Consider the following 18,195-nt stretch of genomic DNA (forward strand, 5'->3'; position numbering starts at 1 on the left):
GTGGGAGGCAAGAGCAAAGGTGTCCCCAAGCATCATGGCATATTTGACCAAATCACGTGCCGTTTTAACTAACATATTTTTTTTCCCCTGCAGGACGGGAAGAGAGATGGACGAACAAAAATGTTCTGAGCAGGAGAGCGGTTTCCATCTTCCATTCTATCAAGGTGTGGGTGTGTTTGAATCTTCCCATGATACAGAGTCTCTAAAACAGAATCACATCTGTATTAATTCAGGAAGTATTTGCTGAGCCCCCTCGTCGTGCCAGCTCTGTGCTAAGAACGGATAAACCAGATGACGGGGACCGTCCTGACTCCAGGAGCTTCTCATAGGAGAAATCCATGTAGAGACACGTTTCACACCAGAATGAGAGACCTGCAAATAAAACAAACAATCCCTGAAACTATCTGTGCTCTGAAAATGCCCACGATCAAGTTCTGACTTCTGGGTTCAGTGGCCGAGTTTCACCTCGGCCAAGTTTCCGGGACGGGGCCCCTGCGCCTCCAGCACCCTGGACTAGCCTGTGCTATTTGGGGGCAGTTAAGTCCCCACCTTGCAGTCCTCACCCTCGCAATGTTAGCTGCTTAGTAGTGGCCACTAGGCACAGTGCTTGTTCCGGGTAAAATGATTAAATATTGAAACAGGTTTGAATATTGACGTTTGTGAATTTGTTTCCAGGCACAGTGGCCAATGAGAGCACACAGATGTGGACCGTGACAGATGAAATGGACGCTGATTTTTACGTGGCTGAGAGAACTGGGCTTAACCTGTGAGATCCATGGAAGGCTTTCCCAATGCGAACATCACCAGCTGTCTCCTGTTTCTTTCGCGTGTCTGGCTGTGACACTACGTCTCCCGCTGCACGCGGGCAGGGCTTCCTCACCACACCTCACACACAGCTGAGCCTGGCCTACATGAATGTTCGGGGGTGGGGGGAAGTGAGGGCAGTGGAGGGGCAGCAGTCACTGTATCCAGTAAGCGAGGCACAGAGAAAGTCAATGGCTTCTACTTAAGGATACCTCTGTGCCGATACTGGTGTGTAAAAATGAGGCCATGGGGGGCCTTCTCTCAACGGCTGAGCTCTCTGAGTTTCTCTCCCATAAAAATGACAGGTTTGCTCCAAGCACCCCATCAGATCATGTCATTTCCCTCACGCACCCACCAGACCTACACCATTCCTCTCCCAGGCCCCTGACCCCTGAATCACTACCTACGTGGCTAAATGTTCTCCATGCATTCCTCATTCATGTATATATATATTCGTATATATGTACATATATATATATATATATATGTATACACACATTTATATCTCCTTTGAGGACCTACCAAGGGTGAGACCAGGCTCCTTAGTCGAGTGGCGGCTCAGGAAGAGAGATGCCACAGAGCAGTGGGCAGGCACCTGCAGGGCGGCACAGGCTCACGGGCACATTTGGAGAAGGAGCCCTGGCGACAGCAGCCTTTGGGGGACAGGGGAGCAGGCAAGACTGTAGGGCGTGGTGTGGGAACTTGGGGTTAAACAGCAAGAAGGAAGGTTGGACAACAAAGGGTCACCAAGCCATCACTAGAGGATGGAACCCCTCCCTTCAGCGCCCCCCTGTCAGCACCCCAACCCCGTCATTCCACAGCCGACCTGACCGAACTGATTGAGCAGAGGCAGTTTTAAGGCTCCATGCATGCAAAGTGACTTCAAGACATTGGACCCCCCGACCCCCCCCCCCCGTCCCGCTTCCCCCTTTGCCTCTTAAGGCACACGTGGCTGCACCTTGTAAGGACCAGAGCTCTGGAGTCCAGCGCTGGGGCTGGAGTCGCAGCCTCCTGGCAGTGTGACCAGGACATGTCCTCCGTCTTTTCTGTGCATGTGCCTATCTTGGGGTGCTGGCACATAACATCCAATACATGTGAGCTGCTTTTAAAAACATGGGTAATTTTATGTCCTAAAATATTGCATACTGCTTAAATAGTTTCATGCTGGCTCACATTAAAAATGATTCCCAAGTGAAGATGACAAGGGGGAAATACTAGTTATTTAGTTCTTTTCTTACATTAAGCTATCATAATAAAGTACATTTCTGGGTTGCATTCTCTAGAGTGCTTTTTACTAAATAAATGGCCAAAAATAACTTTCTCCTTCCGGTAAGATTTCATGATTCAGCACATTCAACTTTCACTGTAAAAGGCTGAAATAAAGAGTACAAAACAAGTCTAGGAGCCAGAAACAGGGGAGAAAAACCGAGAAGGTGGAGGGTGAGGGTCACATTTCAACACACTGGTGCTTTCTGAAACAAACCTTGGTGATACGAAAGTTGTATTTGTTTAGGTATCTGCATCGCACTTAGGTTTTAAGAAAGCATGTAGATAAGAATCGGTAGGAGATAGCCCCAGGCTTTCGTCAAAGGGAGGTATTAGAAAACTGAGCAGACGGGGGTAGGGAGGGCAGGCCCGGTCAGCTCCCGCCAGGCCCAGCGTCAGTCAGAGGGTGCGGGATGCCAGAGCTCCTGACGCCCTTTCTTTCTTACAGAGCAGCTCCAGATGCTTATGGCAAAGGTTCCACATCCGGTCATTTGCCAGGTGACACCAAAGGCAGGGGTAGCGTGGTCAGGGCTGCCTGGCCTCGTTCTCCAAGAGTTACGGAGGCGCGTGAGCTGACGACGCCCCGAGCGCAGAGCTCCGCTTGGAGCGGGCCAGGTGGCTAAAGCCACCTGCAAACAAATTCTCAGGGGAGAATCCTGGTCCCTCTCCTGTTTGTGGGAGATCTCTTCCCTCCCCCATTTCACTGAGACCTCCGGGCGGAAGAGTGTTTCTCACTAGCTTAGTAGCATCTAGTCTCCAAGGAAGCGGCCCCCTCCCCAACATTACCAAAAAGGCGCGGGGCGTCTTCAGCTTGCGAGGGTGCACGCATCCACACCGACGGCTTCAGGCCTCCCGGGCTTGGGACCCCCCTTCCGGACAGGTGTACTGGCCGTGCCGTCCCGTCCGGGGCCTGGCGCGCTGTCTTGTCCAAAGCAGGTTGCGAACGCCCTCAGGCCCTCAGAGGAAGGAGCGTGGCTCAGGTCCTGGCAAAAGGGCCTCCCCACGGAGAATCCCGCGTCCGGCTAGGGGATGCCCCGCAAGTCCTCCCCCGCCCGCGGTCAGCGCGGGGTGCAGCTGCGGCCCCGGGGCACGGCGGCGGGCAGGCTGCCGGGCGCCCGCGGGTACCTTCTCGCCCACCCACCCACCGACCGCACCCACAGCGCCCACCGCGCCGCCACCTCCCGCGGTGGAAGACGGCGCGGCGCGTGCGCACTGGTGCGCTCGCGGCCCGGCCCGTGGGCTCTCCAGGGAGGGCGGGAGGTGAGAAGGTGGGCAGGCGCCGGGCAGCACACCCTCCCGGCCCAAAGCCTGCGCCGCTGTCACCTCGCGGCAAGGGCGCCCCGCAACTCCCGTCGAATGAGCGGCGCAGGTAAGCGCGTGGTGGCTGCTCGCGATCCCGTCGGGGGGGTGGTCCCCGCCCCGGCCCGCGGCCCACCGGAGGCCACGGGCCCTCAAAGTTGAACTTCGCGCGTCGCGGGTCGGGCGCTGGGCGGAGTGGGGGGGGGCCGGGCTGCGCGCACTGAGGGGTCCCCGAGCCGGGGTGCGCTCTCCTCCTCGCCTGCGGGAGCGCGGGTCGGGGCTGCGGCGAAGGAGCGCGGCGGGGCTTGGGAACGCGGGAGCCCGGGACCGTGGGCGGCACTTCGGCCCTGGCCTCGCAGTGAACTTTTGCGCCGGGCCCTGGCAGCGTCTTGGCGGCTGGCGAGCACGCCTGGGCGGCCTCCCGGGTTCCGGGTAGCCTCTCCTCGAGGCCTTCCCGGCTGGGCTGCTGAGAGGTGAGCGCGTGCAGAGCGCCCTCGGCGCGGAGGAGGCGCGCACGGGCGCGGGCGGAGATAGGGGGTTCTGGGATTTAGTGGAACGACCCGGGATTTTTCAATCCCCGCCCCTCCCCCCAATACAAAGTGAGATCCCTGGAGGGCAGGAGGGAGGGGTCGAAACGCTGAGATGCCTGGAAGAGAACGCAGGAAGCAATTAAAACTCCTCCTTTCGGGTTAACAACCAAAAATTGATCGATGTGTCAGGAATACCGCTGATTTATGAAAGGTGCTTATTTCTCTGGTATGGAGAATTTTATGTTCTCCAGGTGAAACCGAGTTCACCCAGCTCCAGCGTAGATTGATGTTTTAATAAAAATAAATAAAGGCGAAAAGCTCGCCAGGTCTTTGGGGACATCAAGTCTCAAATCGCAGAGTTGGACTAACAAATCAAATTGCATTATCTTTACATTTCATGTCTTTTAACCGTGTGCCCCAAAATTGCAAGCAGGAGAGCGCCTATCATTTCGAAAGTTTTAATACAGCGCTTAAAAGTTCGACTATCTAGCAATCAATGTTTCATAAGCAAAATGGCATGGGGAGGGCCTTGCAATTGTGGTAAGTGGCAGGCGTCGCTGTGCGGACGCGGGACAAGCGCGGGCGGCGGCTGCGGGAGGAGGAGCGGGTTCCGGAAGGGGAGAGGGAGGAGGCGGCGGCGTCCGGAGCCGCGCGGCGCCCGTAGATGGCGCCCTGGTCCCACGCTAGGCTCCGGAGCTGCGCTCCGCCGGGCCGCGCGCGGGCGGGGACGCTGGCGGGGGCGCTGGCGGGGGCGCTAGCGGGCGCCGAGCGCGAGGCTCCGCACCGGCAGTGGGCCTGGACCAGGGCCGCACGGCTCAGCGGGAAAAATATTAAGCGTATTGTTGGCATTTTTAATTTAAGGCCGGGGCAGTGCAGTGTTGCGGGGCGGATGGGGGTCCGTGAGTCTGGGATGTCCGTGGGAGCCTAGGGGCTCCCCGGGAGAGACCCCAACTGGCTGCGGCCCCCTGGTGGTGACCGCGCAGCTCCAGTGCCGGCTGCCCGGGCGCTCGGCCCAGGCGGGGCACTGGGGTGCAGATACGCCTGGGTGCGGGCGAGGGTCGGCCATGCGTCGGCAAGGACACCAAGTTCAAAGCTGCGCACTGATCACTCCCGAGGGTGGCCCGGACTGCCCAGAGGCCGCCCGCACCCCGCGCGGGATGCGCCGCCCGAGCCCGAGCCCGCTCCGCCGCCGTGGCTGCCTGTGCACTGCGCTTTGCAATGTAAATTTCAGCGGGACAAATTGCTTATTAATAGTCTAGAAAGGAAGCGGGTTTCTTTCTTTCTTCTTTCCTTTATCTGTTTTTATTTCTGCATGGCCCCCAGCTATGCCCTGGGCAGCCTCGCCGCCCAGCAGTTTTCTCTTCATTTCAATATCCTAAAGAAAATGCAAATTTCCAGTGTGGCCTTTTTAAAAAGTTAAATTAGCAGCAGCTTTAAGTGACTCCATTAGTATGGAAAACATACACATTTTTAATGTGAGAATAGCTTCCTTTTAACGGGGCTCATTCTGGACTGTAAATTTAGCAGACGCCCGCATTGGTAAAGAATCAAGTCGCGGCTAAACGTGTCGCCAGAGGCGCACCCCCGGTGTGGCCTGCGCCGGGCTTCCCAGGAGAGGCCGTCCCGACGCCGCGTGCCGCTGGACCCCGTCCGCTGGCTCGGATCCCTTAGAAGTCGGGAGAATGTGGCGAAAGGATTTGTGCAAGAGGGAAAGGAGGAGGGCTTGACACATTTCTGTCCAAGGGCAGTGTGCTCTCCCTTCCCTCCCAGCCTCGTCCTCCCGGTCCCCGCAGCCGAGATAATTACGCGAGCGGACTGACCGGGCCCGGCCGCGGTCACCCACCTCCCCCACCTTTGCGCAGGAGAAGGGATGTGTACACGCTCCGTTAAGGTGTGGCCAAGGAGTGGGCGAAGGTGGCGGCAGAGGAGGGCGTCAGTCCCGTGCCATCCCGTTCACCTCCACCCCTTGGCTCTCTACCACCCCAACTCCTTTGCCCGGGTTGGCAAACCCGTGTTTCAAACCAGAATCTCACTGGCAAACTTTTGCGCTCCGTTGGCTTCCACAGGAGGTTGTTCAGTTCCATCATGGGATCTGGCTCTCCCCCTCCTTTACCTTTAAGCCAGTGGCAGGGCACTCCATCCCCGTCCAGGAAAGAGTTAAGATTTATGGTGTACTGGAGAGGTCTTGTTAGGATGTAATCTGCATTTTTAAACTACTGCGTAATAAAAAGTGAGAAGTTTTGAGACACCTTTCTTGATTATACCTCTGGCGATACTTTAGGTTTTGCATTTAATTTGCATTTTGTTCTTCGTGAATATTGAAGTCTTGAGTGGAGGATTGAATTTTATTAGGACATCTGGACTGACAATATCAAATCAGACACCAGTGTCCCAAAGCATGCTAAAATTTCAGAGTTAATTAGAACGCAGTGTGTTTAATTAAAGCCAATTATAATATTTGAAATTATCTGATCGATCCGTGTTTCTACAGTTTGGGTGTGATTAGGTGTTGATTGGCGTACTTCGCGCGCCGTTCCATGTAGAAGCTACTCTGGGGAAAGTTTGCTTTGTAAACTGGCGGGGGCGGGCGTGCGCGCGCGGAACCCGCGTCCGGGGCGCCGGCTCTGGCTCAGCCTGCCCGACTGCCTTGGGGCGCCGCTGAACGCAGCTCGGGAAATCCCAGCTCGTTGCGAAACCACTGTGCCTTTTCGGATCCGAGGGACCCCGCCACGCTTCAGCTGTCTTTCCCAGCACCGGTGCGCCTTCCGAGCTTGTTGCGGAGAGGCAACCTTTAAGGTTGCAAGGTGCACTGGGAGAAGCCCGGCTGGCAGAAGGCGAGTGTTTGATTTTGGATTCTCGCTCTGGCTGAAGAGCTCCCAGGGCTGACTCAGAATATGGGGTTAGACAAAGTAACTGAAAGGACCAGAGAAAAGTTAGGACAAGGAGACAGTAATTAACTGTTTCCTTTCTAATTTCGCACGCTGCAGGAGCCGAGGTGCGCCCCGGCATTTTCGGCCCCGCTTGGAGCTAGGTTTTCCAAGGAGACGGTCGAGCGCGTTCCGGTGGCGTCCGCTGCCCCCCACAGGGCCGGGCACTTGGAGCGCGCGCTTCTCTCCAAGGGCGTGAGCGCGGTGTTCGCCGCCTGGGCCTTGTTCCCGGTGCCCGGCTCGGCCTGACTCTTGCAAACATACGTGAGCGGCAATTAGGACCGGGCGGCGGGTGGACGTTTCTTCGCGCTCCTGAGGTCACGGGGTCAGCGAGGCCTAGGTGCGCCCGACGCGCAGAAGCCGCGGCCCAGCTGGCGAAGCCGGGCGGGGAGCCGCGGCGGCCACCTGCCCGGGGGTGGGTGGGAGCCTGGGCGACTCGGCTCTCGGCTGCGCTGCGGCACTCCGCTCTCCTCACCCCAGGAGGCGCTGTTTATCAAACTTGGCCGCCTTGGCAGGAGGCGCCTGCACGTTCTCACTTGGAGAATTGAGCTCTTTTCGGTACTCAGGGGTGGGCCTACAGAGTGACCGGTGTTGGGGGGGGGCGGCGGTGCAGAGAACAGGGGTCTGAGACCCTTCGGTGCTCTGTTAGCTGTAAATCCAGCCAGGCCTCCCGCCTTCCAGCGCAGGGGAGAGGAGCCCGTAGAAGCGCCCCGTGTGTCCAGGGCGAGATGCCCGGTTGATTGCCTCTGAGGGCAGGCGGGACGCGCGTCCCGGCTTGGATTCCGTCGCCACAGGCCTCCTGAGGGCCCCGCAGCTTCCGTCTCTGTACTGAGAGGGCGAAGGCGCGTTCTCTGGGCCTGGAAAACTCCCCAGACTCTGGCCCGGCCCCCTTGGTACGCAGCTTAACAGGTTGGGGTGGCCTGAGTGCGGAGCCCTGGCTTCCCCGGTCTCCCCAGGCCCACGGGCGAGCGTGCCCCCGCGGCGCAAGGCAAAGCCCGGGCGCGCTCAGTGGCCGCGTCACTGACCCCCGAGGGGCAGAGTTTGCGAGTGCCTGGCTGTTCCACCCCACCCCGCAGTTCACGGGACTTTCTAGGTGCGCCCTCTCGGGATTACTCTATTCTCCGGCTCCCCCAGCCCCTGCGACCTCCTTCTCGCCGGGGCCCAAGGTCAGTCTGGCCCTCCGCTTTCCGGTTCTTTTCCCGAGCCGTGCCTGCGCGCGGCGCCGGGCCCAGACTCGGGACCAGAGCCGGGCTGGAGGCCGGGTCACCGGCGCTGTCTGAGCGTGACCCCCGGGCGCGGAGGACGTGGGGCGGGCCGTGCCTGCAACTCAGCACTGGCGGCGGGAAAGCGAACCGCTGGCCTTCGGCGCGTTGGCTCCCACCCTTTCCCGAGGGCTCTGAGGGACATGGCCGCGCAGCCTGGGCCTGAGGACACTGGCGCTACGACGGAGCCGCACCCGGCCGCGCTCGCGCACCCCGGATGCCTCCTGGGGATTGGCTTCCAGGAACCCCCGGCCCGGGCTTCTCAACGCCGGAAATGCAGTTTATTACTCTTCGGAAGGCTGGGAGAGAGGGCGGCTGGCTCCCCGGGCTCGGCCGCGAGCAGGAAGGGGCATTCACAGAGTGCTCTGGGCGTTGGGCCGGCGCTGACGCCGCGGCCGGCCTTGCGTCCTGGGACCCCAACTTGGCCGAAGTTTCTGGATGGCTCGGAGGCCGGCACCAGCCCGACTCCCGCTCTCCAGGCCTTGCACCACGCGGCAGTGGAGGACCCGTGACTGGGAGGCGCGAGGGGGAAGTTCAACGCCTGGCGCGCGCGGAGCAGTCCTCCCCTCCTCCCGTGGGTGGGTAGTGGGCGCGGGCGGAGGGCTTGGTGCGCGCGGCGGCCTGGACACTGCGCGGCCGGCAGGAAGGCCGGGCTGGGGCTGGGCCTGGGCGCGGGCGCTGCGCGCTTGTACCGCCCGGCCCAGCCTCGGGTGGTGCCGCAGGTCAGTGGCCAAGCGCGGCCGCGGCCCTGCGCCCTGCACGCCGCTCCCCGAGCGGGGCTCCAGGGGCTGCGGGCGCTGTCTCTTTAAGGTCACTGCCTGCTCCGGCACGACGTGGGGAGGACAGCTGGGCACTGGCCATCTGACTGACTCCGGCGTGACATCTGGGAGCCCACTGGTGTGTGGCACGCGAAGCGCTTGATGCCGCTATTTAAATGCAAATGTGAGGGGGCTCATTGAAGCCTCTCCCCGTAAATCCGCACAAAAGGAATACTTCCCAACCTCCGAGGGGGAGGAGGAGGAGGCAGTGGCGCGAGGGCCACCCGTGCAAATCGCGTTGAGCGCGGCGCCCTGAGCTGTCGTCGCCGCCGTCGCGGCCCGCGAGGTTTCCAGCGAAGGTCAGGCCCCGCCCGGCCCGGCCCCTGGGCGTCTGTCTGGCCCCTGGGAGCGGTCTGTGCGCGGAGGCTGGACCAGCGGTCGCGGCGGGCCTGCTCAACTTCCAAAGAGTCAGCCGGCACCCGCCCCCCCCCCGGCTTCCCCCGCCTGGGTACTGGGCTCCCCTAGATCCCCAGAGAGCGAGAGGGGCGGGGGCAGGGCTCCTGCTAGAGGCGGCGGGCGCGGGGATGCGCTCCCAGCATCTCTCTGCACATCCAGGAATTGACCTGCGGCCCCCTCCGCCGTCCCCGGCCTGGGCGCTGGGCCCCTCGCTCCTCTCCGCTGCCGCTCCCGCCCCGTCAAGGGGAAAATCTGGGGTGGGGCGAGGTGTGGGGGCTGAGGGGCTGCCCTGCCAGGCCGCTCCCCAGCAGGCCCATGTGGAGACCCTGCCCGGCTGGCGAGTCCTTGTGCCCGCAGCTCGGAGCCAGCAGTGGAGTGACAAAAAAGATAAAGTTGGTGAATGATAAAGACCGTATTTTCCACGCTTTGGGTGCGGGACCAGATGATCTAGAAAATGAGCTGAAATGGATTCAGCCTCCGAGCCTGTTGTGAGAGCAGCTGATTCCCCCATTTCGGGCCAGATGGCTGCTGAACACAGATTTGCATTCATTTTCGCTTAATATCATCCAAAATAGTGGGGCAGCTGCATTTGTTGTCAAAAAGGTTTAAAACCCCTTTTCTTTCTGGGGCAGGATCGTTACCTTATGTGATGGGCTTATAGAACTTTTTTTCCCTCTTTAGTCAACAGTATCAGATTTAGAAGGATTTGTTTTAAAACCTTCTAATTTGGTAATCAGATTTAAATCGCCTTGGCGCGTGTAATCTGAATTAAAGATACTGTAAATGATTTTAAGCATGATACTTTCGTTAGAGCAAGGAAGGGGGTACCTCCAGCGTGGGCTGGGCATTTTAGGAAGTGTGCTACAAAGGGAACATTGTTTCCCCTTTCCAACTTCATCTTTTCCGAAAAGGCACTTTGCATAATCTGACAATAACGCTTGCCTGGCCGCTCGCCTTGCGGTGAGCCCCAGAAGCAGCTAAATACGCAGAGACAAAGCGATTTCTCAACCCGACCCTCCACCGTTGACTAACTTTATTTTGCGTTGTCCCTCCACGAGGAAAGTGTTCCCTCTTCCACTGGGTCGGCTGTGGGTGGAAAGCACTGGGCTTATTAGGAATACAGAAATTTTCATTTAATTTATCGTGAATAGTTTCCATACACTTTGATTTAAGGTTATTAACATTCTATAGACAGTGGCATCTTTAATATGTGGCGATCGCTTCTAAAGACTAATCTCATTACCCTCAAATAGTCATAAAATATGATTTTATTATACTTACGTATTTAATTAGACGGCCGGCACCGGAATGGATTTTGAGATGGGACTGGCGCAACAGCTGTGATAATTCACTTATCTTTGGCAATAGTCATTAACCCCCAACACCAGCAAAATAGATTGCTTTCCAGCACTGCTTTTTTTTCTCACCCCTTCCAAGAGGCTTGGGGGTCCCCAGATAACGTAAATCGGACTTTGATTTTCCTGATTAATTAAAATATTAACGCACACACACTGCCAATTCAGGAAAGAAAAAAAAAAAAAAAACGAGTGCTGCCCCAGACCGGGCGTGAAGAGGCTGTCCTGCGACACACTGCACCTTGAAACCTGTTTTTTTTTATTTTCTGTTTGTTTTAATCAAAAGGGCCTGAATTCTCTCGGCAGGGAAGTGCCGGGACAGCAGCTCCTGGTCGTCCCCTGGGCCTCCGCTCCGTGTCGCGCAGACGTCCTTTGGGCGGGCAGTGAGCCTGGGCGCCGAGTCCCGGCTGCCTGCAGGAGCTCGGCCGCCGGGCCCACGCGCTACCCGCACCCCGCTGCCCTCCAGATTCCTGGAAACCAGGTCTGGAAGCCGCGCGCCGCGCGCTCACTCGGGCTCAGCGGCACCGAGGGCAGGACCCGGGCGCCCGCAGCGTCTGCTCGGCTTTTAAAGCGGCTGGCGCCGGGGAGGTCTGGTCATCGCGCGGGGCGCGCAGCCGGACACCCGGCTCGGGGTCGCCGCAGAGGCCGGGCGCGCTTCCTGTCCACCCAGAGAGCCCGGAGCCGCCTTTGTCACTCGCCGCGCCTAAGGACAGGCCGGGGGACGGGGTCTCCCGTGGCCACCGGGAAAAAGAGAGAGCATCTGGCAGAGCCCGCCTCCGACGTGGGTCCCCAGCCCGACACTCGGTGGCCTCCGCCGGGGCGGAAAGCACGCGCGCCCAGAAAGGCCCAGACGGGGGCAGACCGGCCCCCCCAGCCGCTTTAGGTCTGCTTAGGAAACAGGCTGAGCTGCGCGCCCCGCCTTGGCCAGGGAGCCCTGCTCCCCGCCCCCACCTCGCCCCCAGGCCCCAGCCCCCAGTTCGTTGCTTGCCCCTCCAGCTCCCTTCCTGCGGCCTGCCTGCTTCTACCACTTTTCCCTTTGGGCCATCCCAGGGCGACCTGCGGCCCCTTGCATTTAGTGCCAGCATTTGGGCAACTGGGGGCGCCCCGGCATTTTACCCCCTGCTCCCCACGGTGTTTTGACTGTGTGGCTGATTTCGGGAGGAGGTATTAAGGGGCCAGGCTGCAGTTGTGCACTGGTTGTTTGTTTCATTTCAAGACTTATTTGGGCGAGTAGTAACTTCCTTGGCTGCGGGTGGGCGCGAGGAGCCGCGGCGCGTGGCTGGGGGCTGCGGCGGCGCTCGGTGGCGCTCGGCGGCGCTCGGCGGCGCTCGGCGGCGGCAGGGCTCGCTGGGCTCGCGGGGCTCGGGCCGGCTCGCGGCGCCGTCAGGCAGTCAGTCGGAGAGCGCGGCGGCGGCGGCGGCGGCGGCGAGGGGCGCGGCGAGGGGCGGCCGCTCCCATATATGGCGCAGGCGCCGCCCCCCGACGTCACCCTCTGACAGCGCCGCTCCCGGGGGCTTCGAGTTTTGGCTCCCGGGAAAGGGTCCATTCCTCGGGGAGAGAGGGCTGAGTTTTGTGCGCCTCCATCCGCTGCGCGCGCCGCTCCAGGCCCCGCCGCGCCCCGCCTGCGCCCGGGACTGCGCCGCGGCACTCACTGCCCCGTTTATTTGTCTTTGGAGCAGGCGGGCCGCGCCAGAAGCGGGCGATCCCGCAGTGTCCTGCAGCCGCGGACGCCGCCTGGCTAGGATGACACCACGTTGAGCGCGCCTGCAAAACAACAACAAAAACCGCCGCCGCCGCGGCCACCGCGTCCTGCTCCGCCGAAGCGCCGCCGGTGTAGCCGCCTCCGCGCCCCCGGCCGTCCGGAGCGCCCGGCCGCCGGTGTATGTCGCGCCTGCCCGGGACGGGCTGAAGCCGGCGGCGGGCCGGACCGCAGGCGCCGAGCAGGGCCAGCGCGGCCAGGGCAGCCGCCTGCCGCCGAGCCCCGAGCGCCGCTGCTCGCGGAAGCGCTTTCGGCCGGGAGCTGCGGCCGCCGCCACCAGTTTTCATGTTTGGGATTCAGGAGAATATTCCGCGCGGGGGGACGACCATGAAGGAGGAGCCGCTGGGCAGCGGCATGAACCCGGTGCGCTCGTGGATGCACACGGCGGGGGTGGTGGACGCCAACACGGCCGCCCAGAGGTACGTACCGGCCGCCCCCGCGCGCCCCGGCCCCGGCCCCGCCGGGTCCCCGCAGCCGGCCGGCGCCGCGCTCCTCACCGGGCCGCTGTCTCTTTCCTCCCGCAGCGGCGTGGGGCTGGCGCGGGCGCACTTCGAGAAGCAGCCGCCTTCCAACCTCCGGAAATCCAATTTCTTCCACTTCGTGCTGGCGCTCTACGACAGGCAGGGGCAGCCGGTGGAGATTGAAAGGACCGCTTTTGTGGACTTTGTGGAGAAAGAGAAAGTAAGTGCAAACATACAGTCACACCCTCCATCTTTCTAGAAGTGGGAGGCAGGCGGTGCCCAAGCGCGGTGGCCCCGAGTGCCCCCTCGGCGGCGGGGACCGCTCTGCGAGGCGCCCCCCGCCGCCGCCACGTGCGGCCGCCCGGGCCAGCCGAGGGCTGGGCAACTTCTCTGCGCCCCCGGACTTACTCCGGGCGAGGAGAACGCTGGCCTTCCAGCAGGAAAGTGACATCACCGCGCTGCTCCGAGCTAGGAATCCTGCCATGCGTGAGGCCAAGGGGCCTCGGTCGTGGAGGGGGACCGAGTGCGGTGGCCGCGCCGGACACCGATCGCACTAAATGCAATTATTTATCGTTACTTTCAGGAGCCCAACAACGAGAAAACCAACAACGGCATCCACTATAAACTCCAGTTGCTGTACAGCAACGGTAAGTGGCGGCGGCCGCTCCTGCCTTCCCGCCCCGCCGGGCTCGCTCTCCCTTTCCGCGATGGCTAAAGGACATAAAGATTTTGAGATTAAAATGACATGGATGTAAACACGAAATCTTCTCATGGCATAGAAGGAAAACAAAACATAAACGATCAATAAGTCGATGGCCCTTCACATGATTAACCGGTCGGGCTCGAAGCAGAAAGTAAAAAGGGGATCGATACGGGGCGCCAGCAGAACATCACTTTTAAGTGACTTTTTTCAATTTTGCAAATTAATGTTAATTATTGAAACGGGGGTAGCTCTGTACACCGAGCACAACTTACTTCCTGTGCACTGAGATTTAAAAAAAATCCTCGAGAGACATTAGAAAGAGTTCAGACTCTCACTTAGTTTCCATTTCGTGCTGTTTTCAAAAATAAAGCAGCACAGGGCCCCCCCGGAGCAGCGACCAGGCCTGCTCTCAGCCAGGCACATTTCTTGCACCTTTAAATGCAAACTCTAAGAGTATTGAGGTTCTTAATTAAGAAAAGAAAAAATTTAAATGAGAAGTGATTGGGGTTCTTTCCTGCCTTTTAAAGGGCATGCCTAACTTTTGCTGCATCATGGAGGTGGCAGTCCCGGGTTACCGACTTCCTGTGCCCCCGTGTGCCCTTGCTAAAAATCCTGATGAGAATCTGTCCCTGTTTCTTCGCAGGAGTCAGAACGGAGCAGGATCTGTATGTTCGCCTCATAGATTCAATGACCAAACAGGTGAGAAAGTTTAAGCCTCGACACTAGTTTTCACTGCTCAGCTGGGGCTGCCCTGGGGTTTCAGAGACTAGGAGACTGACAAATGGATCTGGTGTATTTGTTTTTCATTTAGTTTCCTTGACATGCTAATGAGAATTCCATATTTATTGGAATAAATGAAGTGATTGGTAAAATAGTTTATGTTGTCATTAGAACAGGACATACATGCTTTATTAAATGCCTTGTGATTGGAATCAAATTCTGTCTTGATTAATTACGGTAATTAATATTTGACAAAATTCTCAGGGTCTCCCCCCTTGTAAATTTTTAAACGTTTCTCTCTCTGCTTGGAATCATTTCATTGATTTTTTTTTTCTATAACAAAGACAACTAACTCCTTTCCAGAGCCCATTGGGTTGGACTTGATTAGCTCATTTTTTCCCTCCTTTCCAGTGTGATGGTCTAGTAACACGAGACGTTTATTTGGATTTAAAAGTTAAATGTGTTGGGGTGAAAAGTCACCTTGTTCTCCTCTAGTCCATCTTCACCTCTCAGCCCCCCATCTCCATAATTCAAACTCCGAGCTCCAGGGGTCACCCAAACCCGTCCATTGCTCTGGGGGTAGCTTCTCGTCCCTTTCCACCCTCTGTCATACCTTGTAAATAACATAATTACCAGCAGTTCCTTATTAAATTATTTAACCTGTCTTGGTCAACTTTTCCGATGAAAACTATTGGCTATCAGTCGTGTGATTAAGTGCAGAAAAGTGCTTCATTGCTTTTTGACATTGTGCAGTCTCTGGCTGGTCTTGTGTTGGGTGGTATGTTGTTTTTTAGTTGTTTTAAAGATTTCCCCCCCGTTTTCTTCAAGTAGTGTGGGGGAGGGGCAAATCCCACGCCTAAGTGAAATCCACTGTGCACAGATTGATTTAAAATATACTTCCAGGGCTTCCCTGGTGGCGCAGTGGTTGAGAGTCCGCCTGCCGATGCAGGGGACACGTGTTCGTGCCCCGGTCCGGGAAAATCCCACATGCCGCGGAGCGGCTAGGCCCGTGAGCCATGGCCACTGAGCCTACGCGTCCGGAGCCTGTGCTCCACAACGGGAGAGGCCACAGCAGTGAGAGGCCCGCGTACCGCAAAAAAAAAAAAAAAAAAAAAAATATATACTTCCAAACTGAGCTTCACGCTTAGAAATGAAAGTAGTGTCTTCAGTTTTGATGCTAACTTGAGGAATTGTGAGCGAAGTAAAAAGGAACTCTTTCTGCTTCTTGCAGCCCAGCACGCATGCCTCCCACTCTCTGCACGGCAATTGGTTTTCGGATTTTACTTCCCCTTTAAAAAGTTTGTCCTTACCTAGGCAACAAGCGTGTTAGATTTTAATGTCTGCAGTGGTAAAACACTATGGTTTTCTCTTAGAGTAAAACAGATCTGACAGGTAAACTACGGTCTTTCTGACAAAGACGGAGGCGGCGCGCCCTTCGGTAATTATTTCACTGGGATTCAGGGAAGCCTCTGGAACTCGGGAGGCGCGTTGACAGGGTGCCTTTTATTTCCTTTGTATATAAGGGCTAAATGTTTTCGGAAATCGCTGTAGTCTAACGAAGAGGTTGATGCAGGCAGCGTTGAGTTTCTGCATAGAGAAGGAGGAGGTTTCCGTTTTAAGTGCACTTTTATTGTTCATTTTTCCCTGTACCTTTACAGTATAAACGGGGCTGAGAATAAAGGCATTTAATCTCCTCTCACTGACGGAGATGGGGGGGGGTGGGGAAGGAAAGAAATAGCCCAGTAACTGATCAAAGAGTCAATGGCGCTGAACCGACAGTTTATGGATTTCTGTTTGTGCTACAAAATAAAAAATAAATCAAATATAAATACGGGGATCCATCCGAGGACAAGCCGCGTTCTCAGAAGTGCTGGTGCCCGCCGCGGCCACGCGCCCTGAGCCCCAGGCGGCCCGTTGGCTTGGGGTGACACCCATCACTTCTGTGGTTCCGAGTGGGTCGGGAAGGAGGCAGTGGGAGAGGGGCTCGAGGGAACCCTTCCCTCTGCCCAGAGGGCGGCCCCGGGCTTTCCCGAGAAAGGGCTTTGTCCGCCTGGAAGTGGAGGAAAGTGTCAGAAGTGCCCGAGGAGGTTGGAAGTGATTTCCAGATAATTTTCGGGGGGGAGGGCGGGAACTGGAGAGGAGACTCCCCTCCCCGTTCCGTGGAATTTTCTGCGGGGGAACTTGCGGCTCCCGGCCCCCGCCCCTCCCCCTCCCCCAGTGGCCTTTTTCCCTTTTTTTTTTCCTTTCTTTTTTGGCGAGGCCGGCGGTGGGGCAGGCGCGGGCGGCCCCCCGGCTCGGGTTCCCGGCTGCGGAGCCGGGCTGAGCGCGGTCGTGTGCGCACCTAGGGCCTCGCACCATCTGGCGGAGCCTCTGCTCAAAACCCACCAGAGCGTGTGCGCAGACACTGCCTTTTTACCCGAGAAAAATCATTGTTAGCAGTTTCAAAATAAACACCAGATTGGCCATTAGCACTTTCTTTCCAAATATCATCCGGCGAGGAGCACGTGGCCGCGCGGGCCCGGGCGCCCCGGGGCCCCCAGCGCTCCTGCGGGGCGCCCACCAGGCCCGGCCCCGCGCGGCCACGTGCGGTTGCTGCGCCCCGGCCCCGGGACCGCCCGCCGCGTGCGGATCCCGGCCGTGGCCGGGCGCTCAAGGCGGCCCCGCGGGCTCGGGGCGGCGGCGGGGCCCGGGCGGGCGACCCACGGAGGCGCCTGGGCTTGGAAAGCGGGGAGCTGCCGGGGCGCCCGACTTGCCCGAGCCCGGGGAGCGCGCGGGGCAGGGCGGGCGCGGCCCTCGACACCAGGCAAACTGTTGCCCGGGCGGCTCTTCTCCGCTTCTTTACTCTTACTTAGCGCGTTCTGATCGGCCTTTTGTAACACGCCGATTGCAACTCGGTGTAGACAATAGCCCGAGGACGCGGCCCGGCGGCGGCGGCGGCGGCGGCGGCGGCGCGGGCAGCAAGGGGGCCGGGAGCAGGGGCGCCGGGGTCGGTGCCAGCGCGCCCTTGCTCCCTGCGCCGGGGCCTCGGCCTCCCTCTCCCGGCCCTCGCCCCGGCCCGAGCGCGGCAGCCGTCCTCCCGAGCAGAAGGCCCCGCGCAGGCCCGGCGGGCGCCCAGGAGAGGAGGCCGCCTTTGGCCTAGCCAGGCTCCGGGTGACCCCGCCAGGACGGTGGCCCCGGACGCCTCCCCTCGCCCGCTGTGCACCTGCTGCCCGCGAGGCCCGCAGCGCCCGGGGCGACTGGGCGCCACAGCCGCGGGCGCCGCGTAACCCCGCCTCTGCTTGTCCCCCGCGCAGGCCATCGTCTACGAGGGCCAGGACAAGAACCCGGAGATGTGCCGCGTGCTGCTGACCCACGAGATCATGTGCAGGTGAGCGGCGGGCGCGGGCGGACGGCGGCGGGGGCGCGGGCGGCCTCGGCGCCAGCTGCGTCTACAAAGGACGCCGCGTCCAGGCGCCACCACCCCGCCCAACTTCGGGAAGGGCATCGATTGAAATGTAATCGGCCCGCGGCCGCACGCCGGCCACCGAGGAGCCCGGTCTCATTTCCCCCCCAGTGATGACGATCAACGCGACCGGCTGCTCAGCAGAGCGGATTAATATGTTGGCCGTGTCGCTGCTGTGTAGTCAAAAAGGAAAGCAGGTCCTGGGTGATGCATCTGTCCGCGATGCCGGCGGAATCATTTTACTACTTGCCTCTCAAGCGCTCGCATCCTGAGATACACAATTGTCTGTTATTGATAAAAAGGAAACTCTTTTGTACTTATTATGGAGCTCGTGTATGTGAGAATTGGATTGTGATTCTGTCAGGTAACCTCTTCCCCAGAGCAGCGATGCATCGTTCATATCGTTAGATAGCTTGCACGTTCCTTGAGATCTCTGTCAGAAGAGCAATTTCC

The 18,195-nt window shown here is 59.1% G+C and overlaps 3 protein-coding genes across 7 annotated transcripts in view; 2 read left to right on the forward strand and 1 right to left on the reverse strand.

Moving 5' to 3' along the window:
- The window catches only part of C16H10orf143 (chromosome 16 C10orf143 homolog), a 107,872-nt gene extending 106,201 nt beyond the window's left edge, over positions 1-1,671 (forward strand). For 2 of the 3 annotated variants that reach the window (XM_030832108.2, XM_060286153.1), the window contains exon 5: positions 94-1,671. In XM_030832108.2, the coding sequence (XP_030687968.1) occupies positions 94-206 (113 nt within the window). In that variant the 3' untranslated portion in view covers positions 207-1,671. The remainder of the gene's footprint in view (positions 1-93) is intronic. The other variant, XM_060286154.1, reaches the window with a different exon arrangement.
- A 1,457-nt stretch (positions 1,672-3,128) lies between these two features.
- Positions 3,129-12,703, reverse strand: LOC138842377 (serine/arginine repetitive matrix protein 1-like). The gene is made up of 8 exons (XM_070043939.1): positions 12,310-12,703; positions 11,933-12,205; positions 11,183-11,360; positions 7,302-7,400; positions 6,880-7,075; positions 4,478-4,694; positions 3,394-3,909; positions 3,129-3,310 (listed from the first exon to the last, which is right to left on the reverse strand). The coding sequence occupies exons 1-8, from the start codon at positions 12,701-12,703 to the stop codon at positions 3,129-3,131; spliced, it is 2,055 nt and encodes a 684-aa protein (XP_069900040.1).
- EBF3 (EBF transcription factor 3) overlaps positions 12,700-18,195 on the forward strand; it is a 116,522-nt gene continuing 111,026 nt past the window's right edge. For all 3 annotated transcript variants that reach the window (XM_030832099.2, XM_060286300.1, XM_030832101.2), the window contains exons 1-5: positions 12,700-12,835; positions 12,941-13,097; positions 13,461-13,524; positions 14,224-14,279; positions 17,594-17,667. In XM_030832099.2, the coding sequence (XP_030687959.1) occupies positions 12,702-12,835; positions 12,941-13,097; positions 13,461-13,524; positions 14,224-14,279; positions 17,594-17,667 (485 nt within the window). In that variant the 5' untranslated portion in view covers positions 12,700-12,701. The remainder of the gene's footprint in view (positions 12,836-12,940; positions 13,098-13,460; positions 13,525-14,223; positions 14,280-17,593; positions 17,668-18,195) is intronic.

Source organism: Globicephala melas, chromosome 16 (genome assembly GCF_963455315.2).
Source record: "Globicephala melas chromosome 16, mGloMel1.2, whole genome shotgun sequence".
NCBI lineage: Eukaryota > Metazoa > Chordata > Mammalia > Artiodactyla > Delphinidae > Globicephala > Globicephala melas.

Bases quoted from the DNA above. Each gene is read 5' to 3' on its own strand.
- LOC138842377 (XM_070043939.1), bottom strand. From the start codon at position 12,703: ATGAAAACTGGTGGCGGCGGCCGCAGCTCCCGGCCGAAAGCGCTTCCG. The intron at 12,206-12,309 runs GTGAGTGCCGCG...TCTCTCCCCGAG, and splicing joins AAAGACAAATAAACGGGGCA to GAATGGACCCTTTCCCGGGA. The intron at 3,311-3,393 runs GTGACAGCGGCG...CTCCCTGGAGAG, and splicing joins CGGGGCGCCCTTGCCGCGAG to CCCACGGGCCGGGCCGCGAG.